This window comes from Myotis daubentonii, chromosome 4, assembly GCF_963259705.1.
Source record: "Myotis daubentonii chromosome 4, mMyoDau2.1, whole genome shotgun sequence".
NCBI classification, from domain to species: domain Eukaryota; kingdom Metazoa; phylum Chordata; class Mammalia; order Chiroptera; family Vespertilionidae; genus Myotis; species Myotis daubentonii.
Window position 1 is genome coordinate 5,423,876 of NC_081843.1, and position 13,068 is coordinate 5,436,943.

Consider the following 13,068-nt stretch of genomic DNA (forward strand, 5'->3'; position numbering starts at 1 on the left):
CTGCAACCGAAGAAGGTGCCCTTGACTAGAATCGAACCTGGGACTCTTGACCTGTGGGCCGATGTTCTATCCACTGAGCAAACCGACTAGGGCTGGGATAATACTAGTATTTTTAATCTAAGACAGTGGTTCTCAACCTTCCTAATGCCGCGACCCCTTAATACAGTTCCTCATGTTGTGGTGACCCTCGATTTCATTGTTACAAATTGAACATAATTAAAGCATAGTGATTAATCACAAAAACAATGTGTAATTATATATGTGTTTTCTGATGGTCTTAGGCGACCCTTGTGAAAGGGTCATTTGACCCCAAAGGGGTCGCGACCCACAGGTTGAGAACCGCTCATCTAAGAGATAAGGGGGAGCTTTTTGGCCAGGGTTGGCTTGCGTAGGCCTAAGAGAGGGGTTATCGCTACTAACTGGGCAGCGCCCCTAGAAATGCCACCGAATATGGTGTGAGACACTTTACTGTAGACACTTGTGGTCTCTGTACGAACAACAGTGGATTCTGTATTAGTGCTGTCAGTATCCTGACAACTTCAAGAGGACATTTTGTCTCGTTATAAGGGAAGACTCTTATGGCAATTTAAAGAAACACATAGATCATTACTGTTCTATTGAAGAAGTGGGGGAAGGAAATGACTGAAATTTAACAATTCAAGCTACAAATGGGAATTTGTTGAGTTCAGAAATTGAATGTAATGGAAAACTGCAGGGATGGACTTCAGGCATGGTTGGATCCAGGAGCTCAAATGGTATCATCAGGGATTTTTCTCCTATCACTCAGCTCTGTGTTCTTGGGTGTGGTTTTATTATCGCCACTGGTGATAGGAGTGGCCTCCAATATCCTTTTTACTACTCCAGATACCAGAAGAAAGAGAGAGAGAGCTTCTTTAGTAGTTCCATCAAAATTCCTAGGGATGGTTCTGATTGGCCAGCCTGCATCACATGCACATTGGCTTGGCTAGGGAAGTGGGCCCATGTGATTGGCCATCTCTCCACACAGGAGGATAGTCTGTTTCTGAAAGAAAGGCTGCTGGGGACAAGGACAACGGCACGGCTTCCAATTTATTGCTGATTGTCTCTTCTTAGACCCCCTCAGAACTGGACGGCCGAGACGACGAAGGACTTGGGACCCTTCCTAGTACTTTTCTCAGGAGATGAATTAAGCTCTGTTGCCGCAAAGGTACCTCTGTGTTCGCTTGCTCGGAGGCTGAGGGGTCTGAAGGGGAGACACAGTGTGGTCCGTCACACTCCCCTGGGTTTGCTGCAAGTTTGTTTTCTGGAACTTCCTCCCTGCCCCAAGGGCTCAGATGTTGGCAGCTCCACGCTGAGGTGCAGGACGAGGGGGTGCGGCCATCGCTGCCTGAGCTCCGACCCCTCCACGTGCCCTCTCGCGGGCGCGCAGCCTGCCGGCTGTGATTAGCTATCGCTCTGCTCTTTCTACACGCATGCTTGTTCCAGGTCTGCATGCACCGGTGCCATGTGCACACACACGCCAGCCTGTGTGAATGGCGTACACTTACATTATTGAACATCTGTTGAATGATTACGGAGGTTGAGTGTTGTTTTATATGATCCTTTGGAGAAACCAGGTCAGTTGGGCTGGGGTTAAATTGATGTGAGAAGCTGCTATGAGGGAAGGAAAACCCCAGCCAGAAAGTCCCGGCGTTCAGTGTGTGTTTACTGCGCTGTATTATTGCTCCTCCTCATTCATCGTCTCTGCCTCACAGTTTCCCGATATCCTGCAGCAAGCAGCTTCCAAGATGGTCGGGATCTTGCCCCCCAAAGGATTCCTCTGGGCTGTCTTTGAATCTGTTCGGAACAGCAGTGAGAGGGGCCCTGGCGCTGCCCCCAGCCCTGGTGAGTGAACGGGGTACCGGAGCCCGTGCCAGGCAGAGGGTTTCTGCGGAGTCGCTGGCATCAAGAGGCCTCCTCTCTGGGGGACTGGACTGGTGCAATGATTGCAGAGCAACAGGGTGGCAAGAACCCACACACCAGCCGGCCCCCCTGGTGCAGTGACCTGAAGGCACGGCTGCGTCCTGACCCGGGCCGTAGTTTCCTGGTGGGCACGGGCAACCGCATTTCACTGCGGCTGCTTCAGGGCCCCAGGGGCTGAGAGGCTGTTTGCGGCGCTGGGCCAGGCTGGCTGGGTTTGAGCCCTGGGTCTGCCGCGTGCTGACTGTGTGATCCGGGTTAGCTTTTTAACTCCCCTGTGCCTCAGTGTTCATCCTCTGTAAAACGGCACAGTAACATTCCTACCTGAGCAGGTTATGCAAGCATGTCAAACTCGCGGCCGGCGGGCCGCATGCATCGTCTATTATTATGTGGCCTGCCGGCCATGAGTTCGACATGCTTGTGTGAGGACTAATGGGTTTAAACCTCTAACACGTTCCCACGGAGCCTGGCATATAGGACATGCTCAGGGAGTGTTAGTTGTTTTTATTTAAAAAAGGTTCTTTTATTGATTTCACGTTCAAATGTGTTTGGGGGTAGCCAGACAGTAAATGACGCAGTCGTAGGTTGAGCGGTGCTCAGTGCCACTAAGGAAAATAAACCAAGGGAAGGGGCTGGGGAGCATGGCTGGGGCTGCCGTTTGAAAGGGACGGTTCAGTGAGAACCTGACACTCGAATAGAGGCCTGAGGGGTGTGGGGGGCCGTGGGCATTGGGCTTTAGAGTGTTCCCGGCGGAAGGAAGGAGGGCGACAGGGCGGGGTGACGCCGGCCTGCCCTCGGGGCCTTGGCAAAGGCCTGAGCACTGGGCCTCACCCTGGGGAGGGCCCCGGGCGTCCAGCAGAGAGCGCGCCGACCTGATTTATGTTTCCCTGGGTGGCCGCCACTCCTCGTGCTGTCTCACCCTCCCCTGCCCTGTGAGGTGGGCACAGTGATCGCTCCCACGTCCTCCCCGAGGAAATGGAGGTTTGGAGAGACGAAGAGACGTGGCCACAGTCACAGCGTTAGTAAGTGGCAGCTCTTGGGTGTGCCCCCCAGTACGGGGGAGTTCCCCCGCTGTCCTCAGAGCCGCGCAGCCAGAGGTCAGGTCTGCACACGGGAGGACGCGGCTCAGTGCGTGGCCTGAGCTGCCAGCAGGGCTTCTGGGTGGATTGCCGCTGTGCTTACAGCAGCTGGTGGCTTAGCAGGGTTACGACTTGGCTTCATTCCAGTTAACCTGCGTGCGTGCCGATTCATTCAACCAATGCATGCTGCGCGCCTGTCCTGTGCCCGGAACGCAGCAGCCGGACGGCTCCGGTCACACTGCTGGCCGTTCTGGTCCTCTGGGTCCCCACTCCCCGCCCCCCCCCCCCGTATTCCCCGGGGCGGGGAGGGCAGCCAGGAGGGTGGGTCTTCTGGCCCCTCCGAGCGGGGTAGGGTGACAATGTCTGAGGGCTGCACACAGTGCCCCTGACCCGGTCCAGGTCCACCTCCTGGTTGGAATCCAGCGAATTCGCATTGTAGATGCCCCGAGACGGGAGTGGCACAGGCGTGGGGAGCGCCGGGTGGGGCTGGTGCTGGCGTCTGGTCAGCATCGGGCGTCCAGGGTAGCTTTTAAGACAAGGAGCCGTGGGTTGTCTCCCTGGTGGGCACCTCTGGGCCACAGCCTCTCACCTCCGTGTTCAGTTTGGTAGCTGGTTTCAGGCAGGTTTCCCGCTGTTCAGAGCGAGATGGTGGTTTCTGCTGCTGCGACAAAGCCACAGCCCACTTCTCCTCTTTCCTGGGACGGAAGGCCACAGCCACTCCATGGTTTTTATGGAGGGCAAGTCATCCTCCCGCCCCACTCTTAGGAGTGGTCCTTTCTCATATTCTGAAACCCTTAACTCTGGGGTTCAAACTCAAATGGGTGGGTGGGCGGCAGGTGGCGTTAATAACGGAAGTGTGTACTGAGTGTTCACTGCCTCCCTGACACCACGTGCTTTGTGGGTGATAACGCGGAGTCCTCACAAGAGTCTGACAGGGTGACTTCCCCTCGTTGTCTACGGAGGAAGCAGGTACGGAGGGTTAAGTAGCTTTGGGTTTGAATTTGCAGCCAGGATCTCCACCAGCAGCTCCTGCTGCCCTCAGGGCAGTTTGCAGTCTAGCTGTGACGCAGCAAAACTCCTACTGGGTGCATGTGGCTGTGCAAAACATTGGCATTTTCATGATTTTGTTACCAGGTAATTAGCAAGAAGTGGGGTTCAAACGGTCCCTGGTCCCTGCCGTCAGCTCCTCCATTGCATTGCCTCTCGGGGATGGAGCGACAGGAGCATTACTCATGTCGGCACAGAAACACTCCATTTCCTGAGCTGCTTTCCTCCACCCCCCCCCCCGCCCCCGCCCCCGCCCCCTGCCTCTGCATCTCCCCATCTCAGGTTGCCATGGAGTTGAGGCTCCCTCTTCCGACGACATCTTCAAGTTGGCCGAAGCCAATGCCTGCTGGGCCCCCCGGGACCTGCGCTGCCTGGAGGAAGCCACGTTCCTCAGGAGCGTGGAGCTTCTGGGGGCCGTTGGGGGCTTCCTCCGGCCTCAGCTGACCGCCCTAAAGGAGAAGGCGATTCAGGTACAGTCCACCTGGGAGGGATGTTAACAGAAGGAAAACCCAACCCACGCGCCCAGCGGGTCTGCCACGGAGGGCCGAGCCAGCAAGGAGCGTCACCTGTTTTCTTGTTGCAATTTCACTGCGTGAAGGATCCAGGCCTCCCCTCTGTACCTCAGTTTCCTCCCCGGGCTACGCAAAGACTGTCCAGTGGGCGCTCCGTGAACCCCATGTGTGGGTGAACCCCATTATGGGTGAACCCATCCTGTGGGTAAACCCTATCTGCAGTGAACCCATCCTGAGGGTGAACCCCATCTGTGTAAACCCCATCTGTGGGTGAACCCATCCTGCGTGTGGTCTGGGCCTGAACAGGATGGTTTCTAGGAGGTGCTCTTTTTCTTCCTCCCCCAGAGCCCCAGCTGAAGAGAGCCAGAAGTTTGCCGTTTTTATTGTTTCAGATGTTAGGAGAGTTGTAGAATATATTATTAGAGGCCCGGTGCACAGCATTCATGCACTGGGGAGGGGTCCCTCAGCCCGGCCACTGCCCTCTCGCAGTCCAGGACCCCTCAGGGGATGTCCGCCTGCTGGCTTAGGTCCACTCGCTGCTCCTTAGCACTGCCTCAGAGGCGGGACAGGCTCCTGCCACCGCCACTGCGCTCGCCAGCCGTGAGCCCAGCTTCTGGATGAGTGGCGCTCCCCCTGTGGGAGCGCACTGACCACCAGGGGGCAGCTCCTGCATTGAGCATATGCCCCCTGGTGGTCAGTGCACATCATAGCAACCAGTCATTCCTCTGTTCGGTCGATTTGCATATTAGGGTTTATTATATAGCAGCGGTTCTCAACCTGTGGGTCACGACCCCTTTGGCGGTCAAACGACCCTTTCACAGGGGTCACCTAAGACCATCCTGCATATCGGATATTTACATTATGATTCATAACAGTAGCAACATGACAATTATGAAGTAGCAACGAAAATAATTTTATGGTTGGGTCACAACATGAGGAACTGTATTTAAAGGGCCAGAAAGTTGAGAACCATTGTTATATAGGATTACAAAAAAGTCAGAAAATAAGAAAGGAGATTAGTCATAATCTTTCAGCTAGAGATAAGCACTGTTAATATTTTGGTATATTCACCTGAAAGTAACTAGATTTCTGTGTATAGTAGTATACGTAAAATATATTTACTATTTCATACTAAAAAATGGTATCACACTTACCTACTATTCAATAACATCAGCCCACACCCAACACTATACAATGTATATTTTCCACATCAGAAATATAAATTTATGTATGTATCTTAAAAAGCTATATAATATTTTATTTTATGACTGGTTCTTTTTTATTTAGCTAATTAGTAGACTTTATTATTTTTTAAAATATATTTCTATTGATTTCAGAGAGGTGTACTCTGTATACCAAGTCATGTGCCCTGACCAGGAATCAAACAGTGACCTCCTGGCTCATAGGTTGACACTCAACCACTGAGCCACACCAGCTGAGCATAATTGATAGACTTTTAGATTGTTTATATTTTTAATGCCTCAAGGTCCATATTTGCACATATTTCCTTGGGTACTTGTCTTATTATTTACTTAGGTTAAATTTCCAGAGATAGAATTTCTGGGTAAAAGAGTATAAATATTTTTAAAACTTTTATTATATACTGGTGCACAAAATTCATGCAGTCGGTCAGGGGGGAGGGGTGTCCCTCAGCCTGGCCTGCGCCCTCTTGCAGTCTGGGAGACCTAGGGGGATGTCTGACTGGAACGGGCCTAAGCTGTCAGTTGGACATCCTTAGTGCTGCCACAGAGGCAGGAGAGGCTCCTGCCACCGCCGCTGTGCTTGCCAGCCATGAGCCCGGCTTGTGGCTGAGTGGTGCTCCCCCTGTGGGAGTGCACTGACCAGCACCAATAAATGCTCATTCTTTTTACTCCTTATCAGTGTCATCAGCCTACATGGTATTCTTTGATTGTTGTTAATGTACATTTTAAAAAGTTATGACTGAGTGGGAATTTCCCCTCATATGTTTATTTATTCTTTTTAAAATATATATGTATATTATTGATTTTTTTTACAGAGAGGAAGGGAGAGGAATAGAGAGTTAGAAACATCGATGAGAGAGAAACATCGATCAGCTGCCTCCTGCACACCCCCTACTGGGGATGTGCCCGCAACCAAGGTACATGCCCTTGACTGGAATCAAACCTGCGGCCCTTGCGTCCACAGGCCAATGCTCTATCCACTGAGCCAAACCAGTCAGGGCTGTTTATTTATTCTTTTAGGAATTTTCTGTTCATATCTTTTGCCTATTTTAAAAACAAATATAATCATCTTTTTCTTAATGATTCACAAAAAAGTTTATGTATTAAAGAGGTTTACCTTTGTCTGTTTTAAATACTGTCAGTGAAGCTCAGCCTAAGCTGGCTTCTTTCCCTCTGAAGGTCTGGGGCACGCCTTCTTACTGGAGAGAACACCACATCGTCTCGCTGGGCCGCATTGCTCTGGCTCTGAACGAGAGTGAGCTGGAGCAGCTGGACCTCAGCTCCATCGACACCGTGGCTTCCCTGAGCCAGCAGTCAGAGTGGACCCCAGGACAGGTCGGTAGATGTTGCTGCACAGGACGGTGCTCAACAAGCTAAGCCACCCCGTCCAGGGCTGGGTCTTTCAAATACTCCATCATCCCTGTCATTTTGGATCTGTTTTTATGGAGTAATTTTTCTCCTAATTATGAGCCATGCTTTCTCATATGCAAGCATAATAATTTTGACTGGCTGGTGGGCACTGTGAGTTTTATAGTTTTGAGTGCTTGGTTTAGTTATACTCCTTTGACGAGTACGGGGCTTTGTTCTGCCACACATTTAAATGACCTTCAGATCAGTTTGACTTGGGGGCCTTCCTTTTGAACTTGATTAGGATGAGTGTAGAGGGACTTTCATTCTGCGGTTAGTTATCCTCATGACTGAGACATGGTTCTGAGAGGAGGGCCTAATACTGCTCTGTGTATTTCAAGACCTCTCTCGTCAGGCTGGTGGGAATGTGGACTCTCTCCAGCTCCACATGAGCCCTGAGAATTGTCCAGCCCACTGCGTTCTGATGCCTCATCCTGATATGTACGTGGGGTTTTGCTTCCTGCTGGTGCAGATCAGTACTCAGCTGACTTCAGAAGACCTCCCTGCAGATCCCTGGAGTGGGCTGACTGTGCAGGGCTTTCCTCGCCAATTATAGGGGCCCTGACCTCTCCAAATGAGATCTCCGTATCCTCAACTAAGCTGGACCACTGGGCGTGTTTGGATTCCCTTCACTGCTCCACGGCCTGGAAACGGCCTTTGGGCAGTGAACAAGGGCAGCTTTAGGGGTCACCTCACTTGCTTTCCTTTTCTTAGGATTATAGTCCTATGCTGCTTGTTGTCCAACATCTGAAGACAGTCCTTTTATATGGTTTGCTCAGTTTTCTTGTTGTTTTTTTGTTGGAGGGCGAGTCCTGTGTCGGTTAATCCTTCACGTGATAAAGAGGTTCTCTCCAGAATTGGTTTCAGTTGGGAGGGAAGTTAATCCACTGTATTGCCAGCGAGGGGGTCTGAGCGCTCTGTGTTGTCTCATTCCCAGGGTCATCTTTAGCACTGGGCTCGCACATTATCTAATTAACCTACACAAACTACCCTCCTCATCAGTCTTTGAAAAAGTCCAAGCATGGCCCTGGCTGGGTTGGCTCAGTGGATAGAGTGTCAGCCCAGGGACTGAAGGGTCCTGGGTTTGATTCCAGTCAAGGGCACATGCTTGGGTTGTGGGCTCGATCCCCAGTGGGGGTGTGTGCAGGAGGCAGCCGATCCATGATTCTCTCTCATCATGACAGGTAGCTATCATGCACACTGATCGCCCCCTACCTGCCCCCCTACTGGCCTGGTTGCTCCCTAACTAAACCCCTTTCAGCCTGGTTGCCTCCAACTGCCCCCCTGCCGGCTAGAGGGCAGACGCTCAACACAGGAGCTGCCATGACGTGCACTGGCCATTTAAAAATAAACGGCACCACGGACCTGGTACCAACAAACCAACACAGGCCCCGCCACCACCCCGGAGTGACACCCCACCAAACTGCAGCCAACACTGCCGAGACCCCATGGCGCAAAATGCGGCCCACAGCCCAGCCCAGCCCAAAACAGTTGCTGTGGGCACTGGGTAATGACGTCATGTAGCAACGCCCAGCTTCCTCTCCCTAGCGACTAGCCTCCTTGCAGTTTCTTCAGCCCAGGAATCTAGCTTGCTTTATAGCCAGGTGCAAACATTTTACAGTTTAACCAAATGTATATGAAGCATTTTCCTGTGCCTCATCTCATTTGATCCTCACAGAAGTCCTGGAGTAGGTAGATAGGAAACTCGGTAGAATCCTATTTTCTTTTCATGAGCTGGAAAATGGAGATTTAGAAAGTTTAGAAACTTGACACGACTGAAAAGAAGTAAGAAATGGTGAACCTTAAAATGACTTCGGGTTTTCTCATTGCACAGAATATAGTCAAACACGGCTGCAGTTAAATATTTCACCCTTTGGTCTCCCTGCATTATCTACAATAATAATCTACATCATGTTGATATTTACTGCTGTGTTGCTGACAATTACCTGAAAGAGAAGTTGGGTTGCTTCACTGGGCTGGAAAAAGTTTAGCTAAATCAGAAAGCAGGTCTAATTAAGCAAGTTTATATATATATATGGCTAAGTTGATTCACACATGAGTGATACATATAAAGCTCTCACTGGCGCCAATTGCACGTGTGTATTTCAGTCTGTCCTTGTTGATCATGAATTTGGTTGACACTTCTATTATAGAGAAAGGGAAAATAGCGATATTAAAATATTTCTTCTAGTTAATTTCCTTTCAATGTGCACAAATCCATGCACCGGGACACTAGTCCTATATAATAAAAGGGTAATATGCAAATTGTCCCCTCGACTGGGAGTTTGACCAGAGTTCGACCAGGAGGTGGAGCCAGCCCACCAACAGCCTGTGGCCCTTCCCCCTGGCCGCTGGGCCCTATTGGCCCCGATCAGGGTAGGCTGGCTGAACCCCACCGGTGCACAAATTTGTGCACTGGGCCTCTAGTATATGTAAAAAGAAAAAGTCCCAGCATTGATTCTCTCATGTGACTGCCTCTCCTGACAGCCACTGTGGTCAGGGGTAGAATATGCCGCTGGTCAGGGAGTGGCTCCATCTCCCCATGTCCAGATGAACTGAGAGTGGGATGGGTGTATGGTAGGCTTTATACAAGTCCCCAAAGGTGTCTGGGTCCTGATCCCTAGAACCCGTGAATATGTTAGCTTGTGTGGCAAAGCGCTTTGCAGATGTGACTAATTTAAGGACCTTGAGATGGGGAGTTACCCTGGATTGTCCGGTGAGCCCAATGTGATTATAAGTGTTCTCTTAAACGGAGGCAGGAGGGCCGCAGACAGAAGGCGTGATGATGGAAGCGGAGGACAGAGACCCGAGGTGCGGTGCTGCTGGCTGCGGGATGGGCTGAGTCAGGGGTGGAAGCCAGAGGCAAGGGGAGGACTTCTCTCTAGGCTCCAGGAAGAAACGCCCTCCGACCCACCTTAGGACTTAGGATCTCAGGGACTGTGACAGAATACGTGTGTGTTGCGTTAACCCACTACATTTGTGGTAAGTAGTGAGAGCAGCAAGAGGGAATAAATACTGAGCGGTTTGCCGAAGGCATGGTGTCAACAAAGAGAGAATGGATGCAGGGCAGGCAAACGAAGGCGTGTCCCCCACGCTCAGGACCACGTGCCATGTAAGGCTGAGTGGCCCCACTCAAATAGGACAGGTGTGCGTTGTGTCCGCTGGAGCTGGGTGATGGGGAGGTCCTGGCCACGAGGGTTCCATGAGCTAATACATGTGAAGCACTGAACACCGCCTGGCACAGAGCGTTCAGTCAAAATCACCTGTTTTCATTGTCAGCATCAGCATTGTCAGCGTCGTCATCGTTACACTTTCTCCTTCTGGCAGTTGAATGGTCTCCCCATTTGCAAGATGAGAAGGTTAGACGCAGCGATCAGGTTCCTTCCACTCTGACATTCCGTAGTTCTGGGGTTCTGCGGCTCACGAACTGGTTTTGACTGGTTTGAGAAGTGCCATACCACATTTTGATATCAAAACCTTCCTCACTCCCATTCAAGAGGTGCTCCTCCTTGGCTCTTCCCTTTTGCAGCAATTTTAACTTCCACGGGTCGCAGTGAGATTTGTACATATGTTTGAAGAAGTGTGCAAACCTAATATTTGCTTGTATCATTTGTGCTCAGTTCCTCACCATTCGCTGTCAATCAAACCCTTAAGTGCATGTCCTCGATTAATAGACCTTGCGGAACTGCATTAACAGCGAGTCAGCTTAAAACAGCAGCAGGAGAAATAACCTCATCTAGAAGCTGGAGAATGAACAGAGATCAGAGCTTACAGCTCTTCCTTTTTCAGTGGGTATTATTGCCTAAGAGTATCAGTATTAACTGTGCTGAGATCATTACAGATACCCTGGTCCAGTCATTCCAGTCACTGCGATTTAGCTCCTCACCAGGCAGGCTGAGCTTGCGTTTCCCAGCTTCCAGTGGCAAGGACAATTTAATACCACATCTTCAAAGTCATTTTATTTCAATTGTATTTTTGCACTTTCATTTTAAAATGAGCATGTCTGATAGCTGGGGGAGCACATATTGCTACGAACCCATTAGTGAAACCTGGTTGTGAAGACTCATATAAAGAGTCTATCTCTACCTTTTCCCTGACCCGATGTCTTCAGGAGGGCAGGCTCTGGGGTCCGCCTGCGAGTGTTATCCTAGGACTATATTTTACTAGCTGTGCAACCTGGGCTTAGTTACTTAATCTCTCTGCACCTCAGTTTCCTCCTCTGTGAAGTAGGGATAATGTTCATACTTCATGGGGCAGCTGTGATGAGTAGGTGAGGTGGGCTAGGTGAAGTGCGGGCACACAGTAAGCATTCAGTATTATTAGCTATTATTTTGGGTGGGTATACATGCCAGTCAAAGACACTGAAGTGTGAGTGTGGTGTCACTGAAGTTCCCCATAGAACTGTGAGGTGGCAATCATTACGGAAACATGGGAAATCTCCCTGAGGCCAGTCCACCACATGGAGGCAGCATCGGATGCCACTTCCCAGGGGTACACAATGCCTGCAACTTCTGTAGCTCGCCGTTCAGCCGTCTGGGAGTGGGGTGGGGGATTCACCAGGAGGCTGCTGAGTTATCCCCTCAGGCCTCTTGACCACCCCTGGGTACTTCATCTCCCACCCCTCTTCATTCTGTAGGCTAAATCCATCCTGCAAGGATTCCTGGAGGACTCAGGCTACCGCATCCAGGACCTGAAGAGCTTCCACTTAGTAGGACTTGGTACAACTCTGTGTGCCATGAATGTCACCGAAATCTCACTTATACAGATCTCAGAATTCAGGTAACCAAGTAAAAGTGTGCGAAATGGCCAAGGACGGGCGGGCCATTCCTTCAGCAGGACCCTCTGCTTCTGATGCCTGGCACCCTCTGGGCACAAACGGGGTGGGGTGAGCTGGGTCCTGTTCTGGTGCTGAGCCGACACCTTTTTTGGCTGGAGAGTCTCCCAAGCTCACACGGTGTCCCTCCCTCTTAACCAGGGTGGTGGTGGCCAGAATCGGGACCCTGCCCTGCAGCACCCATGTCTTGGCCGAGTTCAAGAGGAAGGCAGAAGTTGTGTTTGGGGATCCCACCAAGTGGTCCAGCTCCGTCTTGCAGGAACTCGGAACTATTGCCGGTGAGAGTCACCCTGACCTTGCCCTTCTCCTTTTCTGACCTTAGACCTGGGGACAGGAAAAGAATCCTGGGCTTGTGTAGCGACATCTGTGTAGTTCCCATAAAACCTGGATGTCAGCACACGAAGTTGCAGAGGGTGGGGTCGCACATCTGCCTTTTGAACAATCTCTCTTGGTGGTTTTGTGCACCCAAAAGTGGTTTAGAAGGTGATGGAATTGACTGCTAAATAGGTTTACACTTGATCTGAAAATGTGCCTTCTGAGTATACATTTCACCGTAGGAGACCAATCAGGGCTAAGGTGACCTGCGTTGCTTTTCTGAGTTGATTAGGACACACTTCCAGAGGGGCTCTCAGGGCCTTCTGCTGGAGGGATGCGCACCTCCACCAGGCAGACCGCACCTTCTGCAGCATCATTAATAAAACAAGGTGCGTTCCGCTGTCTTGAAGCAAATCCTGTGGTTCCTTTTTCTCCCCAGCGGGATTAACGAAGGAAGAGCTCCGGGTGCTCGACAAGGATTTGATGCCGTATTTCCAACCATCAGCAATCAGATGCCTTCCTGCTGAGATATTCAAAGTAGGTCCTCCGTTTCTTAAGCTTGACCCCATTTCATATCACACCAGGAAGCAGATGGCGGGCCTTGCATTCTGCAGGCACCACTGGCTTCTGCTCAGGGGCCAGAGGCGAGCTGCATGCCACCGACGGACGTGTCAAAAGATAATTTCAGTATTTTTTAAAAGAGTTTTTTCTTAAATATTTAACTTATGTTTTAA

At 50.8% G+C, this 13,068-nt stretch overlaps 1 protein-coding gene across 1 annotated transcript in view; it reads left to right on the plus strand.

Annotated features, from left to right (window-relative positions):
• The window catches only part of OTOA (otoancorin), a 53,120-nt gene that overhangs the window by 36,238 nt on the left and 3,814 nt on the right, over window positions 1–13,068 (plus strand). Inside the window, exons 20-26 of the mRNA XM_059691930.1 lie at window positions 1,093–1,186; window positions 1,734–1,863; window positions 4,347–4,534; window positions 6,958–7,113; window positions 11,822–11,964; window positions 12,161–12,297; window positions 12,774–12,871. Coding sequence (XP_059547913.1) covers window positions 1,093–1,186; window positions 1,734–1,863; window positions 4,347–4,534; window positions 6,958–7,113; window positions 11,822–11,964; window positions 12,161–12,297; window positions 12,774–12,871 — 946 coding nt within the window. The remainder of the gene's footprint in view (window positions 1–1,092; window positions 1,187–1,733; window positions 1,864–4,346; window positions 4,535–6,957; window positions 7,114–11,821; window positions 11,965–12,160; window positions 12,298–12,773; window positions 12,872–13,068) is intronic.